Consider the following 14,887-nt stretch of genomic DNA (forward strand, 5'->3'; position numbering starts at 1 on the left):
GTCTTGTTCCTGACTTTAGGGGAAATGCTTTCAATTTTTCACCATTGAGGATAATGTTTGCTGTGGGTTTGTCATAGAGAGCTTTTATTATGTTGAGGTATGTTCCTTCTATTCCTGCTTTCTGGAGAGTTTTTATCATAAATGGGTGTTGAATTTTGTCAAAGGCCTTCTCTGCATCTATTGAGATAATCGTATGGTTTTATTTTTCAATTTGTTAATGTGGTGAATTACATTGATTGATTTGTGGATATTGAAGAATCCCTGCATCCCTGGGATAAAGCCCACTTGGTCATGGTGTATGATCTTTTTAATGTGTTGTTGGATTCTGATTGCTAGAATTTTGTTGAGGATTTTTGCATCTATGTTCATCAGTGATATTGGCCTGTAGTTTTCTTTTTTTGTGACATCTTTGTCAGGTTTTGGTATTAGGGTGATGGTGGCCTCATACAATGAGTTTGGAAGTTTACCTTCCTCTGCAATTTTCTGGAAGAGTTTGAGGAGGATAGGTGTTAGCTCTTCTCGAAATTTTTGGTAGAATTCAGCTGTGAAGCCGTCTGGACCTGGGCTTTTGTTTGCTGGAAGATTTCTAATTACAGTTTCAATTTCCGTGCTTGTGATGGGTCTGTTAAGATTTTCTATTTCTTCCTGGTTCAGTTTTGGAAAATTGTACTTTTCTAAGAATTTGTCCATTTCTTCCACGTTGTCCATTTTATTGGCATACAACTGCTGATAGTAGTCTCTTATGATCCTTTGTATTTCTGTGTTGTCTGTTGTGATCTCTCCATTTTCATTTCTAATTTTATTGATTTGATTTTTCTCTCTTTGCTTCTTGATGAGTCTGGCTAATGGTTTGTCAATTTTATTTATCCTTTCAAAGAACCAGCTTTTGGCTTTGTTAATTTTTGCTATGTTCTCTTTTGTTTCTTTTGCATTTATTTCTGCCCTAATTTTTAAGATTTCTTTCCTTCTACTAACTCTGGGGTTCTCCAACTCTTCCTTTTCTAGTTGCTTTAGTTGTAGAGTTAGGTTATTTATTTGACTTTTTTCTTGTTTCTTGAGGTATGCCTGTATTGCTATGAACTTTCCTCTTAGCACTGCTTTTATAGTGTCCCACAGGTTTTGGGTTGTTGTGTTTTCATTTTCATTCGTTTCTATGCATATTTTGATTTCTTTTTTGATTTCTTCTGTGATTTGTTGGTTATTCAGAAGTGTGTTGTTCAACCTCCATATGTTGGAATTTTTAATAGTTTTTCTCCTGTAATTGAGATCTAATCTTAATGCATTATGGTCAGAAAAGATGCTTGGAATGATTTCGATTTTTTGAATTTATCAAGTTTAGATTTATGGCCCAGGATGTGATCTATCCTGGAGAAGGTTCCATGAGCACTTGAAAAAAAGGTGAAGTTCATTGTTTTGGGGTGAAATGTCCTATAGATATCAATTAGGTCTAACTGATCTAATGTATCATTTAAAGTGTGCGTTTCTTTGTTAATTTTCTGTTTAGTTGATCTGTCCATAGGTGTGAGTGGGGTATTAAAATCTCCCATTATTATTGTGTTATTGTTGATTTCCCCTTTCATACTTGTTAGCATTTGTCTTACATATTGTGGTGCTCCTATATTGGGTGCATATATATTTATAATTGTTATATCTTCTTCTTGGATTGATCCTTTGATCATTATGTAGTGGCCTTCTTTGTCTCTTTTCACAGCCTTTGTTTTAAAGTCTATTTTATCGGATATGAGTATTGCCACTCCTGCTTTCTTTTGGTCTCTATATGCATGGTATATCTTTTTCCAGCCCTTCACTTTCAGTCTGTATGTGTCCCTTGTTTTGAGGTGGGTCTCTTGTAAGCAGCATATAGAGGGGTCTTGTTTTTGTATCCATTCGGCCACTCTTTGCCTTTTGGTTGGGGCGTTCAACCCATTTACGTTTAAGGTAATTATTGATAAGTATGATCCTGTTACCATTTACTTTATTGTTTTGGGTTTGGGTTTATACACCCTTTTCATGTTTCCTGTCTAGAGAATATCCTTTAGAATTTGTTGGAGAGCTGGTTTGGTGGTGCTGAATTCTCTCAGCTTTTGCTTGTCTGTAAAGCTTTTGATTTCTCCTTCGTATTTGAATGAGATCCTTGCTGGGTACAGTAATCAGGGCTGTAGGTTATTGTCTTTCATCACTTTAAGTATGTCTTGCCATTCCCTCCTGGCCTGAAGAGTTTCTATTGAAAGATCAGCTGTTATCCTTATGGGAATCCCCTTGTGTGTTATTTGTTGTTTTTCCCTTGCTGCTTTTAATATTTGTTCTTTGTGTTTGATCTTTGTTAATTTGATTAATATGTGTCTTGGGGTGTTTCACCTTGGGTTTATCCTATTTGGAACTCTCTGTGTTTCTTGGACTTGGGTGATTATTTCCTTCCCCATTTTAGGGAAGTTTTCAACTAGTATCTCCTCAAGGATTTTCTCATGATCTTTCTTTCTGTCTTCTTCTTCTGGGACTCCTATAATTCGAATGTTGGAGCGTTTCATATTGTCCTGGAGGTCTCTGAGATTGTCCTCGTTTCTTTTAATTCGTTTTTCTTGTTTCCTCTCTGATTCATTTATTTCTACCATTCTATCTTCTATTTCACTAATCCTATCTTCTGCCTCGGTTATTCTACTATTTGTTGCCTCCAGAGAGTTTCTGATCTCATTTATTGTGTTATTCATTATATTTTGACTCTTTTTTATTTCTTCTAGGTCCTTGTTAAACCTTTCTTGCATCTTCTCAATCCTTGTCTCTAGGCTATTTATCTGTGATTCCATTTTGATTTCAAGATTTTGGATCATTTCCACTATCAATATTCGGAATTCCTTCTCCGGTAGATTCCCTACTTCTTCCTCTTTTGTTTGGTTTGGTGGGCAACTGTCCTGTTCCTTTACCTGCTGAGTATTCCTCTGTCTCTTCATGTTGGTTATATTGCTGCGTTTGGGGTGGCCTTTTTATATTCTGGTAATTTGTGGAGTTCTCTTTATTATGGAGCTTCCTCACTGTGGGTGGGGTTCTATCAGTGGCTTGTCAAGGTTTCCTGGTTAGGGAGGCTTGTGTTGGAGTTCTGGTGGGTGGAGCTGGGTTTCTTCTCTCTGGAGTGCTGTTTTTGAAGACAATGGTCTGCTTTTCTGGTTGCCTGATGTCCTCTGCCAGCCTACAGAAGTTGTTTTGTGGAGTTTGCTCGGCGTTGAAATGTTCTTTTGAGGAATTTGTGAGGGAGAAAGTGGTCTTCCCATCCTATTCCTCCGCCATCTTTTTCTGAATCCCCCATTTCATTTTTGAAAGATATTTCCCTGGGAATCCAATTCTAGATTCAGTTAGTTCAGTTCAGTTCAGTCGCTCAGTCGTGTCTGACTCTGCGACCCCATGAATCGCAGCACGCCAGGCCTCCCTGTCCATCACCAACTCCCAGAGTTCACTCAGACTCACGTCCATCGAGTCAGTGATGCCATCCAGCCCTCTCATCCTGGGTTGTCCCCTTCTCCTCCTGCGCCCAATCTCTCCCAGCATCAGAGTCTTTTCCAATGAGTCAACTCTTCGCATGAGGTGGCCAAAGTACTGGAGCTTCAGCTTTAGCATCATTCCTTCCAAAGAAATCCCAGGGCTGATCTCCTTCAGAATGGACAGGTTGGATCTCCTTGCAGTCCAAGGGACTCTGAAGTCTTCTCCAACACCACAGTTCAAAAGCATCCGTTCTTCGGCACTCAGCCTTCTTCACAGTCCAATTCTCACATCCATACGTGACTACTGGAAAAACCATAGCCTTGACTAGGCAGACCTTAGTCGGCAAAGTAATGTCTTTGCTTTTGAATATGCTGTCTAGGTTGGTCATAACTTTTCTTCCAAGGAGTAAGCATCTTTTGATTTCATGGCTGCAGTCACCATCTGCAGTGATTTTGGAGCCCCCAAAAATAAAGTCTGACACTGTTTCCACTGTTTCCCCATCTATTTCCCATGAAGTAATGAGACCAGATGCCATGATCTTCATTTTCTGAATGTTGAGCTTTAAGCCAACTTTTTCACTCTCCTCTTTCACTTTCATTAAGAGGCTTTTTAGCTCCTCTTCACTTTCTGCCATAAGGGTGGTGTCATCTGCATATCTGAGGATATTGATATTTCTCCTGGCAATCTTGATTCCAGCTTGTGTTTCTTCCAGTCCAGCGTTTCTCATGATGTACTCTGCATATTTATTTGTTTTGGGGTTTTTTTTGTCCTTTAAATATCTTGTTCCACAGTTTTTCAGTTCTGTAGAGAAGTCTGCTGTCATTTTTTTTTTTAACTTTACTTATTTATAATTTTGACTGTTGGGTCTTCATTGCTGTGCACAGGCTTTTCTCTGGTTGTGGTGAGCGGGGTCTACTCTCTAGTTGTGTTGCACAGGCTCCTGTTACAGTGGCTTCTCTTGTTTTGAAGCATGGACTCTAGGCACATGGGCTCATTAATTGCAGCTTGAGGGCTTAGTTGTTCCAGAGCATGTAGGTTTTTCCTGGACTAGGGATTGAACCACTGTTCCCTGCATTGCAAGGTGCATTCTTAACCACTTGACTACCAGGGAAGCCTTGCTGTAATTTAAAAATTCTGTTTTTCTGTACAGATGTATCTTTTTTTACTGTCTGCTTTTAAGGTTTTCTCTTTATTACTGGTTTAAAATGATTTAATTATTATATGCCTTGGCATAATTTTCTTCATATTTCATATGCTTGGAGTTTGTTGAGCTTGTTGGATCTGTGGGTTTGTAGTTTTTAGCAAATTTGAAAAATCTTTGGTGGTTATTTCTTTAAATATTTTTCTGAACCCATGCTCCTTTGGGGTCTCGCAATTATTTATATATTAGGCTACTGAGTTTGTCCTGCAACTCACAGGTGCTGTGTTCTTTTTTTTCACTTTTTAGTCTTTTTTCTCTTTGTTTCATTTTGAATAATGTTTATTGTTTTGTCTTATCTAATCTTTTCTTCCACAATGTCTAATCTGACATTAATTCCATCTAGTATATTTTTCACCTCAGACATTTTAATTGTCATCCCTAGAAGTTTGATTAGAATTTAAGTTTCTTTTCTTTAGTGTCTTCTATGTCGCTACTTAATATGTTTAATCTTTCTTGTAGCTTTGTCAACAGAGAATGTATTTACAGTAACTATTGTAATGTCATTGTCTTCTAGCTCTATTACTTTTGTGATTGCTGGGTTAGTTTTGATTGGTTAATTTTTCTCTTCATTATGGATTATATTTTCCTGCTTCTATGCATGCCTGGTAATTTGTGATTGGATGCCAGACACCCTGAATTTTACTTTATTGGGTGCTGAACATTGTTATAGTCCTGTAAGTATTCTTGAGCTTTCTTCTAGAATGCAGTTAGCTCAGGTTTTATTTTTAAGCTTTTTTAGGTGGACTGGAGTAGCACTAAGTCTCAGGGTTACTTTTCTCCGCTAGTGAAACAACCCTTCTGAAAAAACTTGTTGACCGTGTGTGAATTTTGGAGAATGTTTCCTCAAATCCTCGAGTGGTTCTTTCTCAGGCCTTGGGTAGTTTCTTCACAGATCAGAAATGGACTGAAGACTTAGGAGGATCCTCTGCAGGTCTCCCAAGCTTGCTCTGTCTGTGCACTTCTTTCCTTTCTGTACTTTGCCCTCTAACTGTAATCACAGCTCTGTCTTCTGAACTCCCAGCTCTGTCTTCTGAACTCCCAGTTCTGTCTTCTGAACGCAGGGAGACCTACAACCTGGAAACTCTACAGACAGTAAACTGTTAGAATCATAGAGCTTGCCTCATTTATTTCCTGTCTCTCAGAGATCACTCCCTCTTACTGCCAGATATATGGTGTGTTGAATACTTTTGTTTCATATATTTCGTCTCTGTTTCTAGTTGTTTAGTTGTTTCAGAAAGAAGGATTAATCTGGCTTTGTTACTCCATTTTAACCAGTAATAGAAGCCCTTGCAAAGCTCTTAGCATTTCCATAGTATGATGCTGTCCATCTCACATATATCACAGATAGTGCTTTGAGTTGAGTGACTCCAACATCCTATTTCCAGTTAGGCTAACATACCTAAGTAGATAATGTTGATTGTTCAAATTTTATAGTAAAATTGTGTCAGAGGATTAGAACTAAGGTCTTTAAAATGCCTACAAAAATGATAACCTTAGAACAGAATTTCTTAGAAGGACAAGAAAATTACTTTGGAAAGAGAGTTCTTCTGTTAGTAGATAGAAGAATTGGGTTACTCTATTCAGTTTGCTATAAGGCTTTCTATATACATGGAAATTAAAGCTGCTTCTGCTTTTTTTCCCCATGAACTTGATATATGAATGAAAAATTTAAATAGTGTTAGATAATAAGGAACTTCAGTTATTAAAACCCAGTTTATCCTAAGACAGGTAACTAGAATCTATTTTGTTTCTACTAGCAGTTTTGCTTTGTTTAGTTTCTACAAATGAATTTAATCACAGTTAATGTTTATGTGGTTTATTTCTACAGTTTTTAGTTTGTCACTAAGGTCTAATTAAAGTAACTTAACTTTGGAAAGTGAATAGATCATAACCAGCATCAGGTACGGCAGCTCTCTAATCATATTTACAAAATTCTGGGTCAGTCAGGGTCTCAGGGATGCATTTGCTGGGTGAAATGGAGCCTGTTCCGTTGGCTGTAGCTGCTAGTGTATCCATAGTATCACAGAGTTCCAGTCCTCTTGTTGCAGGTTCTCCCTCCTTCCTGGGCCTTCACATGTGCTTCCTCTGTGTAGAAAGGCCCTTTTTCTTTCTTCTGGCCCAGCCACTCCATCTGGTATTATTTTAGGGGTCACTTTCCAGAATGCTGCCTGTGAGCCTGCTCAGTAGCCTGTGTGCCTCTTCTGCATTTTCTTAGCACGACCTGTGCTTTTCCATTGTACCACTCATCACTGTGTGGTGCAGTGGACTGTGCTAGCCTGTAGTGGCTAGGAGATGGTGTGAAGCACGAAGCTGGTAAGCAACAAAACTAGAACCTGATTGCACACGTTAAGATACCAGAGGATCAATCTTTTTTTTTTCTCGAGCAAGCTAGTTCCTTTTCTCTGCCCTAGATCTTTAAGGAGATTGTTACATATTATCAACATTCCAAAAAGTCCAGTAGGAAATGTTAATTTAGCTACCTGTAGCTGAGCTGTGCATGGCAAAGTAGAAAGCCAAGTGTCTTTGCTTCTGCTTGGAATACTGATTACCTCATGTTGATCAGAAGTTTCTCTGTTATTCCCTTGATACACTTGCAGGACTTACATAATGAGTCAGTGCTACATAACTGATAAAGCCCTTGGAAGCAGGGTCAGCATTTAAAATATTTGGGTCCATTTCTGTCTTGTTTTATAATTATTAGCAATTTCATGTTTAAATTATATTATTGTGATGTGGAGCAAATCCTTCCCTTCTGACGAAAAGGAGGAATTGATAAGTACCAAGAAAAATCTGAGTCATCTCCCTTTAATGTAGTAATTCTGTTTTTAAGTGTCTGTAAAACCTTTCTTATACAAAAAAAACGGGCTATATTTGAGAGTTTAACCACAGTTGAAGGCTGTTTTGAAACTGTGCATTTTATTGTAGAACTCAGTGGGAACCATTGGAATGAAACAGGCATCTGTGGAAGTCTTGTGAGCATGTACTGTAACTTACTCATCTCTCATCTCTTATGTCCCAGCACTCAGCACAGGGCCTGGCATATAGTGCATGTTCAGAATGCATTGTCAGTGAATGAATGAAGGGCTTCCTGGACTCAGTGGCCTCACTGTTACATGTTCTGAGCATATAAAGAGATAGGGGACATGCCTCGGTTTTCAGGGTGCTTACAAGATCTGTACCTATATCATGGTTAATATTGAGCCTTTAACACATGCCAGAAAGTGTGTGCACTTTCCCCACACTATGTCATTTACTCCTCCTAACTTCTCTGTAAGAAAATGAGAATTCTCTTGAAGTGCTATGAAGTTAAGTTACTTATTCAAGATCACCATCCAAGTTAGTGGATGAATTACTTTTTGTAATTCAGTGCGAGACCTCTGTCATTCCAGAGCCGGTACCCTTAACTACTACATGACACTAGGCTATAATTAGCAGACCAGAGTACTAGTCTTATCTCTGCTCTCACTTTGAGGCAAGTTTATCTACTTTGTTGAGTCTTATCTCTAGATTGAGAATAATGATACTTGAGCCTATTTTAATCTTAATAATGCTGATTGAAAAGTGCTTTTTAAAAAAGTACTGTGGTTGGAATACTGAGATAATAAGACAACTGAGTTTTCAAGAAATTTAAGTTAATGGAGATAGACATGTGACTTGATCGCATGTCTGTGGGTTTAAGATCTGAACCTCAGTTCTTGTGGTACCAGCGTCCTTGTTTGTAGGTCCGTGTGAAGGCAGTAGCAGAATCTACAGGCTTGGAGGAGATCTCCCAGAGAGAGTTTGCAGAGTGAGAAGAGTAAAGGGGGAAACACAAGCACGAATGAGCAGTCCTTGCATTTTATCCATGGGTCTTAACTTGACGTGCAGTTTTGTTTGTTCCTTATCTCTAGAGGTCCGTATTGCTGCTGTGGAGGCGCTCTGCATGCTAGCCCAGTCTTCACCCTCTTTTGCTGAGAAGTGCCTTGATTTCCTGGTTGACATGTTTAATGATGAAATTGAGGAAGTACGTCTACAGTCCATACATACCATGAGAAAAATCTCTAACAATATCACTCTTCGAGAGGATCAGCTTGACACTGTCCTGGCGGTGTTAGAGGTGAGCGATCACAGTTTGTTATGCATTTCTTCATCACTACCTACTGAGTGCTGCTTTTCTTTTTTTTCTTTTTTTGCCGGACATTGGTGATAAAATAGTGAAGAGGTAGCACAATTCTGCTTTTTGATTACATAGCTCCTTCATGATGGAGTCTGACTGTTAAACAGGAAATTTGAATAAAGCTTAGTATTGCTATGATCAGGAAAGGGTGGGATGCCCTGGGAATACAGAGTATCTAATGTGAATTAGCCGAGGTAAGGTTGGGGAGATAAGGAAGAAAGAAGGAATGCTGTAGTGGATACTTGAAGGAGTAGGACTTAATGAGGCATTTTCTTTCTTTTTTTTTAATGAAAGTATAGTTGACTTGCTATATTAGAAAAATCAGAAAGAGAAATTATATTAGATTCAGGTATATAAAGAATTTTCTTGGGAAGGAGTGGCACTGATGGTAGTAGGGTGGAAGGGTTCCAAGCAGAGGGAGCAGTGTCTTAAAGATCCAGAGGTAAAAGTGGATATGATATATTCAAGGAATCGGGAAGAGCCAAATAAATACATAAAATTTCAAAAAGAAACCCACAAAAAAGTCAGTTAGGACCCATCCAGTCATTCTGGTTAAAATGAATAAATAAAAAGGAGTAGCTGCTGATACATGTAACAACATGGATACATTATGCTAAATGAAAGTAGCCAGGCACTAGAAGCAGCATGCTCTATGATTTCACTTATATGACATTTTGGAAAGACAAAAGTGTAGCAGAAAATGCATCATTGATTGCTAGAAACTGGGGTGAGGGGTAGACTCCAAAGGGACACTAGGAAAGTGTTTGAGTGATGCAGGTGTTTTATATCGTGATTGTGATGGTGATTACATAACTATATGGATTTGTTAAAGTCATGGAAGTGTGCACTAGAAAGGATGAATTTTATAGAATGTAACACATGTCAATCAACCTGACTTTAAAAAAAAATACTTTGGAGATCCCATTTCCTGCTAAAAGTAACCAAAATGCAGAAGAGAAATGGCTGATTCCAGGTGTGGTGCAGGAAACATAACAAGATAACCTTGTACCACCTTGTCATACAGAAAGCAGATATTAGCTTTCAGACACCCCTAGGCTCATATCAAAAGACCCAGGAGATGACTTCGATAGTCTCTCACTGGGCAAAGGTGAAACATCTCATTAAGATTACAACAGCAAATATGATGAAACCCATGATTTTATAATAATTAAGTAAAACACTTCATTAGTCACATTGGAAGGTGCTTAGTAATCAACTCATTATTTTGAAAACTGGTAAATTAAGGAAACAAACATTTATCCTTCCTTTTCCGATACAAATGGAACTTCAGGACAACCAGCTAGGTGATAAAGGGAAGTTTCTCTTGTAGAAGTATTCTAGTTAATAAATCAAGAATGGCAGAATTTACATATTATTGTTTAACAACTGTAATGAATTACTAGATCTAGGCAGTGATCTTCAGTGGTTAGTAATATCACAAAGGAGAAATATATAGTTGCTGAGGGAAGTATACAGTACCACCTGTGAAGTGGTCTTATAAAAAAATCAAACCGGATTCTGATCAAGCCTGTAAATCAAACTACCATCTCAAGATATACAGGGGAGAAATTGCAAGGGGTAAAAAGTGAGATGTAAAGAGATTTTACGTATTAAAAGATACTTAAGGGGCATATTACCCAACTGCAATGAGTGGACATTCTTGGAGCCTGAAAGACTCATTTTTAAAAAGAAGTATTATGGATATATTTACCAACAGAATGCTATGATTTCTCTGACTGGATTCAAAATTATTTGGGAGGGGAGGGTTAAGATATAGATGAAGCATGATTGGCTATGAGTTAATTGTTGAGACTGGGGGGTTTCTTGTCTCTATTTATACATGTTTCAAATTGTATATGTTAAAATGTTTTAAAGAACTGGCAAAAAATGCTATGAAGATATCAATAAGAGTAAAACTCATACATGTCCGTTTATGTTAGCATTAAGAAGTTGTTGGTGAACTCTTCTAATCATTTTAGTGAGGCTGAGCAGAAAGTATTGGGGAGGGAAGAGGCCACTTTCTGACATCACCTGGTGTACCTCTTTTTTCGTTTATCTGCCCTAGCCACGTTGCTGTTTTTTCAGCATGCTTTTGCCTTTCAAACATAGCCTTTATGTTTGCCGTTCCCTTTGATCATGCCACATAAAATAACTCTCCAATCCTGGCACTCTTATCCTTAACCTTCTTTATAGTTTCTCATATCTTATTTATTTAGGATGTGCTAGGTCTTTGTTGCTGCACTGGACTTTCTCTAGTTGCAGCGAGCAGGGGCTACTCTCTAGTGGTGGTGCTTAAGCTACTCATTGCCATGGCTTCTCTTGTTGGAGAGCACTGACTCTAGGGCATGCAGGCTTCAGGAGTTGTAATGCACGGGCTTAGTTGCCCTGAGGTATGTGGAATCTTCTCAGACTAGAGATGGAACCTGTGTCCCTTGCGTTGGCAGGTGGATTCTTAACCACTGGATCACCAGGGCAGTGCTCTAGCTGTTTATTTTTGTCTTTTCACTGGAAGGAAGCTCCTGAGAGCAGAGATTCGATTTTAGTTATGGCTGTATCCCTGACACTTGGTACATAGTAGGTACTGATAAATGTTGACTATTTAATAAATATTCTGTAAATGTTGAGTGTACAAATGAATGAATGAACAAATGAATGAATTCTTCAAATATCATTTCAAATTTTACCTCCTCTCTGAAGTCTTTTCAGCTACTAGGCCCTCCTCTTTGAGAGGGGCTCTTTGTCTTATCCTCCCACTTTAACTTGTACAGTCCTCCATAAATAGCCAATCCATAGTGATTTCTTTTATTATTATTGTTCCTTTTTTTTTTAAAGGATTCATCTAGAGATATTAGAGAGGCTCTTCATGAACTCCTATGCTGTACTAATGTTTCAACCAAAGAAGGGATTCATCTTGCACTGGTGGAGCTGCTAAAAAATTTAACCAAGTACCCTACTGATAGGGACTCCATATGGAAGTAAGGATTTTTTTTTTTTCTCATTTGCTTGCTGAGTCTGATAATGTGTTAAATGTACAGTGTTGACATTATTCAGTGGATCATCATGGATTGAGATATGGCCTTCAATTTTGCCTTCACTGTAGAAACCTGATTCAACTTAGCCATACTCTCAAGAATCTGGTTCCTAAACTGAATATCATGTCTTAGGTTATTCATTTGTCCATCTGTCCACCTAGCAAATATAATGTGCCTGCCGTGTACTTACTATGTGCCAAGCCCTATGGTAACTTTTGGAGGTACAGAGATGAGTCCTCGTATATGATGTTAGTCACTCCTTTGTCTGTTTCCATCGTTGTGAAGATTAGAGGGAGGGTAAGTACTTGATCTTCAGATGGAAAACCATGATTGCCCTGATTACCTCTAGTTTAGAGTCAGGCTCAACACTGTTCATTTGAAGAGCTACTTGCATACATTTACTATAAACTGTGCTTTGTTGTACTCCACATATTTCAACAAACTTATGTGATGAGATCACTCCAAATATATGATTTATTTTAAAAAATTATTACCAAAACTAGAAAAACTGTGGGTCAAATCAGGTACAAATCAGGTCAAATCAAGATATACTGAAAGTTTAAAATACCAGGAAATCTTGCTCTAGGTAACATTTCTATTATCTGGTTTTCTGTTTTGCCATTTCTTCATGTTTTTTTCCAGCTCAATTCATTGTGCGTTTCTTGATTGCCTTCAGGGAGCACTCAGTCATTTGGGATGTGGGGCTATAATGTCCCCTGGGGCATAGTGAGTAAAAGGGCTGAGAGAGGTCAGAAAACTAGTGAATTAAGTTCTTTCCACACAGAAGGAAATAAAGACTGGGGAAAAGTGTACTTTCCTAACAGTATCAAGTGTTTTGAATGCGATGCCTTTCATACCCCATACTCCTATCAGTTTGTTCCTGGGGTTTGTTTTCTCTCTTTTGCTGATCTTACTTTCCGGTCCTTGGTGAAGTCTTGTCTCTTTTGTGAAACTTTGTCTGGTCATGGTGATCTCTTCTACCTTTGACAGGTAGAAACCAAATGCTACCAAACTATCATTTAATAGTTCATTACCTTGTAATGTTAGTCATCTTTGCCTCGGTTAGATTATAAAATCACTGAGAGCATTAAATTAAGTTCTATGTTTCTTTTTAATTCAGCACACCTTCTACACTAAAAATTTATTAAAAAATAAGAAAAATACCTAAATCCCAGCACATATATAGTTTTTTATGCCTTATAAAGGGCATTCATGTAGTCATAGTAGTTAACTAATAGCCAATTAATAATAGCTAAACTAATAGTTAATTGAGTTCTTCTTATATAATGGCAGACACCTTGCCAAGTACTTTTCATTCATTATTTTGTTTAATCCTTTTATCTCATTTGTAGGTAAGAAATATATCTGTTCAAGGCCATGTAGTTATTACGTTTCCTGTTTGAGATCAGGTCTCTTCTGATTTTAGAACTTCACCTAGGAAATCAGTTAGAATGCTTTTGTCTATAAGTAACAGAAAATCTGATTAAAAGGGGCTTAATCACTGTCTGGTGTTTTTTCTTAACAAAAAAGGCAGAGAGTTGATTCAACAGTTTAACATGATAAATACTCTGGTTGATTTTTTTTGCAGTTCTCTTGACTTTCTTCTCATAGTTGCAAGATGGCTGTCTCATAAGACAGTATCTTAAGACAGAAAGAAAAGGTCATTCCCTCTATGCATTTTTTTCTCTCTTCTTAAAAAAAAATTTATTGAAGTATAGTTGCTTTACAATGTTGTATTACTTTCTAGTATATAGCAAAGTATATTTTGTGTGTATATATTGTGTGTTATTTTTCATATTCTTTTCCATTAGGATTTATCATGGGATATTGAATATAGTTGCCTGTGCTATACAGTTAGAACCTTGTTTATCCATCCTATATATAATAGTTTCCATTTGCTAATGAAAGTGAAAGAGGAGAGTGAAAAAGTTGGCTTAAAGCTCAACATTCAGAAAATGAAGATCATGGCATCTGGTCCCATCACTTCATGGGAAATAGATGGGGAAACAGTGGAAACAGTGTCAGACTTTATTTCTGTGGGCTCCAAAATCACTGCAGATGGTGATTACAGCCATGAAATTAAAAGACGCTTACTCCTTGGAAGGAAAGTTATGACCAACCTAGACAGCATATTTAAAAGCAGAGACATTACTTTGCCAACAAAGGTCCGTCTAGTCAAGGCTATGGTTTTTCCTGTGGTCATGTATGGATGTGAGAGTTGGACTGTGAAGAAAGCTGAGCGCCGAAGAATTGACACTTTTGAACTGTGGTGTTGGAGAAGACTCTTGAGAGTCCCTTGGACTGCAAGGAGAGCCAACCAGTCTATCCTAAAGGAGATCAGTCCTGGGATTTCTTTGGAAGGACTGATGCTAAAGCTGAAACTCCAGTACTTTGGCCACCTCATGTGAAGAGTTGACTCATTGGAAAAGACTCTGATGCTGGGAGGGATTGGGGGCAGGAGGAGAAGGAGACGACAGGATGAGATGGCTGGATGGCATCACCAAATTGATGGACATGAGTCTGAGTAAAGTCCGGGAGTTGGTGATGGACAGGGAGGCCTGGCATGCTGCGATTCTTGGGGTTTCAAAGAGTCGGACACAACTGAGTGACTGAACTGAACTGAATCTCAAACTTCCAATCCTTTCCTACCCCCACCCATTTCCTTGTTTGGCAACTACAGATCTGTTCTCTATATCTGTAAGTCTGTTTCTGTTTCATAGATATGTTTATTTGCATGCAATTTTTTTTTTTTCCATTTGGTTAGGAAAACATTCCTGAGAAATTCCCCAGCAGGCTTGATCTCCTGTAACATTGACCAGAACTAGGTTACTTGACTACTTGCAAACTAGTCACTGTAAAATGGGATTGGGATTGCCATGATGTTGCTGTTGTTCAGACACTAAGTAGGGTCCGACTCTTTGCGACCCTATGAATTGGAGCATACCAGGCTTCCCTGTCCTTCACTATCTCCCAGAGTTTACTCAAATTCATGTCTGTTTGAGTCGGTGGTACTATCTAACCATC

General features: G+C 38.2%; 1 protein-coding gene across 1 annotated transcript in view; it reads left to right on the forward strand.

Annotated features, from left to right (window-relative positions):
• The window catches only part of INTS4 (integrator complex subunit 4), a 115,310-nt gene that overhangs the window by 59,732 nt on the left and 40,691 nt on the right, over window positions 1-14,887 (forward strand). Inside the window, exons 11-12 of the mRNA XM_004019432.5 lie at window positions 8,566-8,771; window positions 11,664-11,806. Of these exons, the coding sequence (XP_004019481.1) occupies window positions 8,566-8,771; window positions 11,664-11,806 (349 nt within the window). The remainder of the gene's footprint in view (window positions 1-8,565; window positions 8,772-11,663; window positions 11,807-14,887) is intronic.

The sequence above is a fragment of the Ovis aries genome, chromosome 21, assembly GCF_016772045.2.
Source record: "Ovis aries strain OAR_USU_Benz2616 breed Rambouillet chromosome 21, ARS-UI_Ramb_v3.0, whole genome shotgun sequence".
Classification (NCBI taxonomy): domain Eukaryota; kingdom Metazoa; phylum Chordata; class Mammalia; order Artiodactyla; family Bovidae; genus Ovis; species Ovis aries.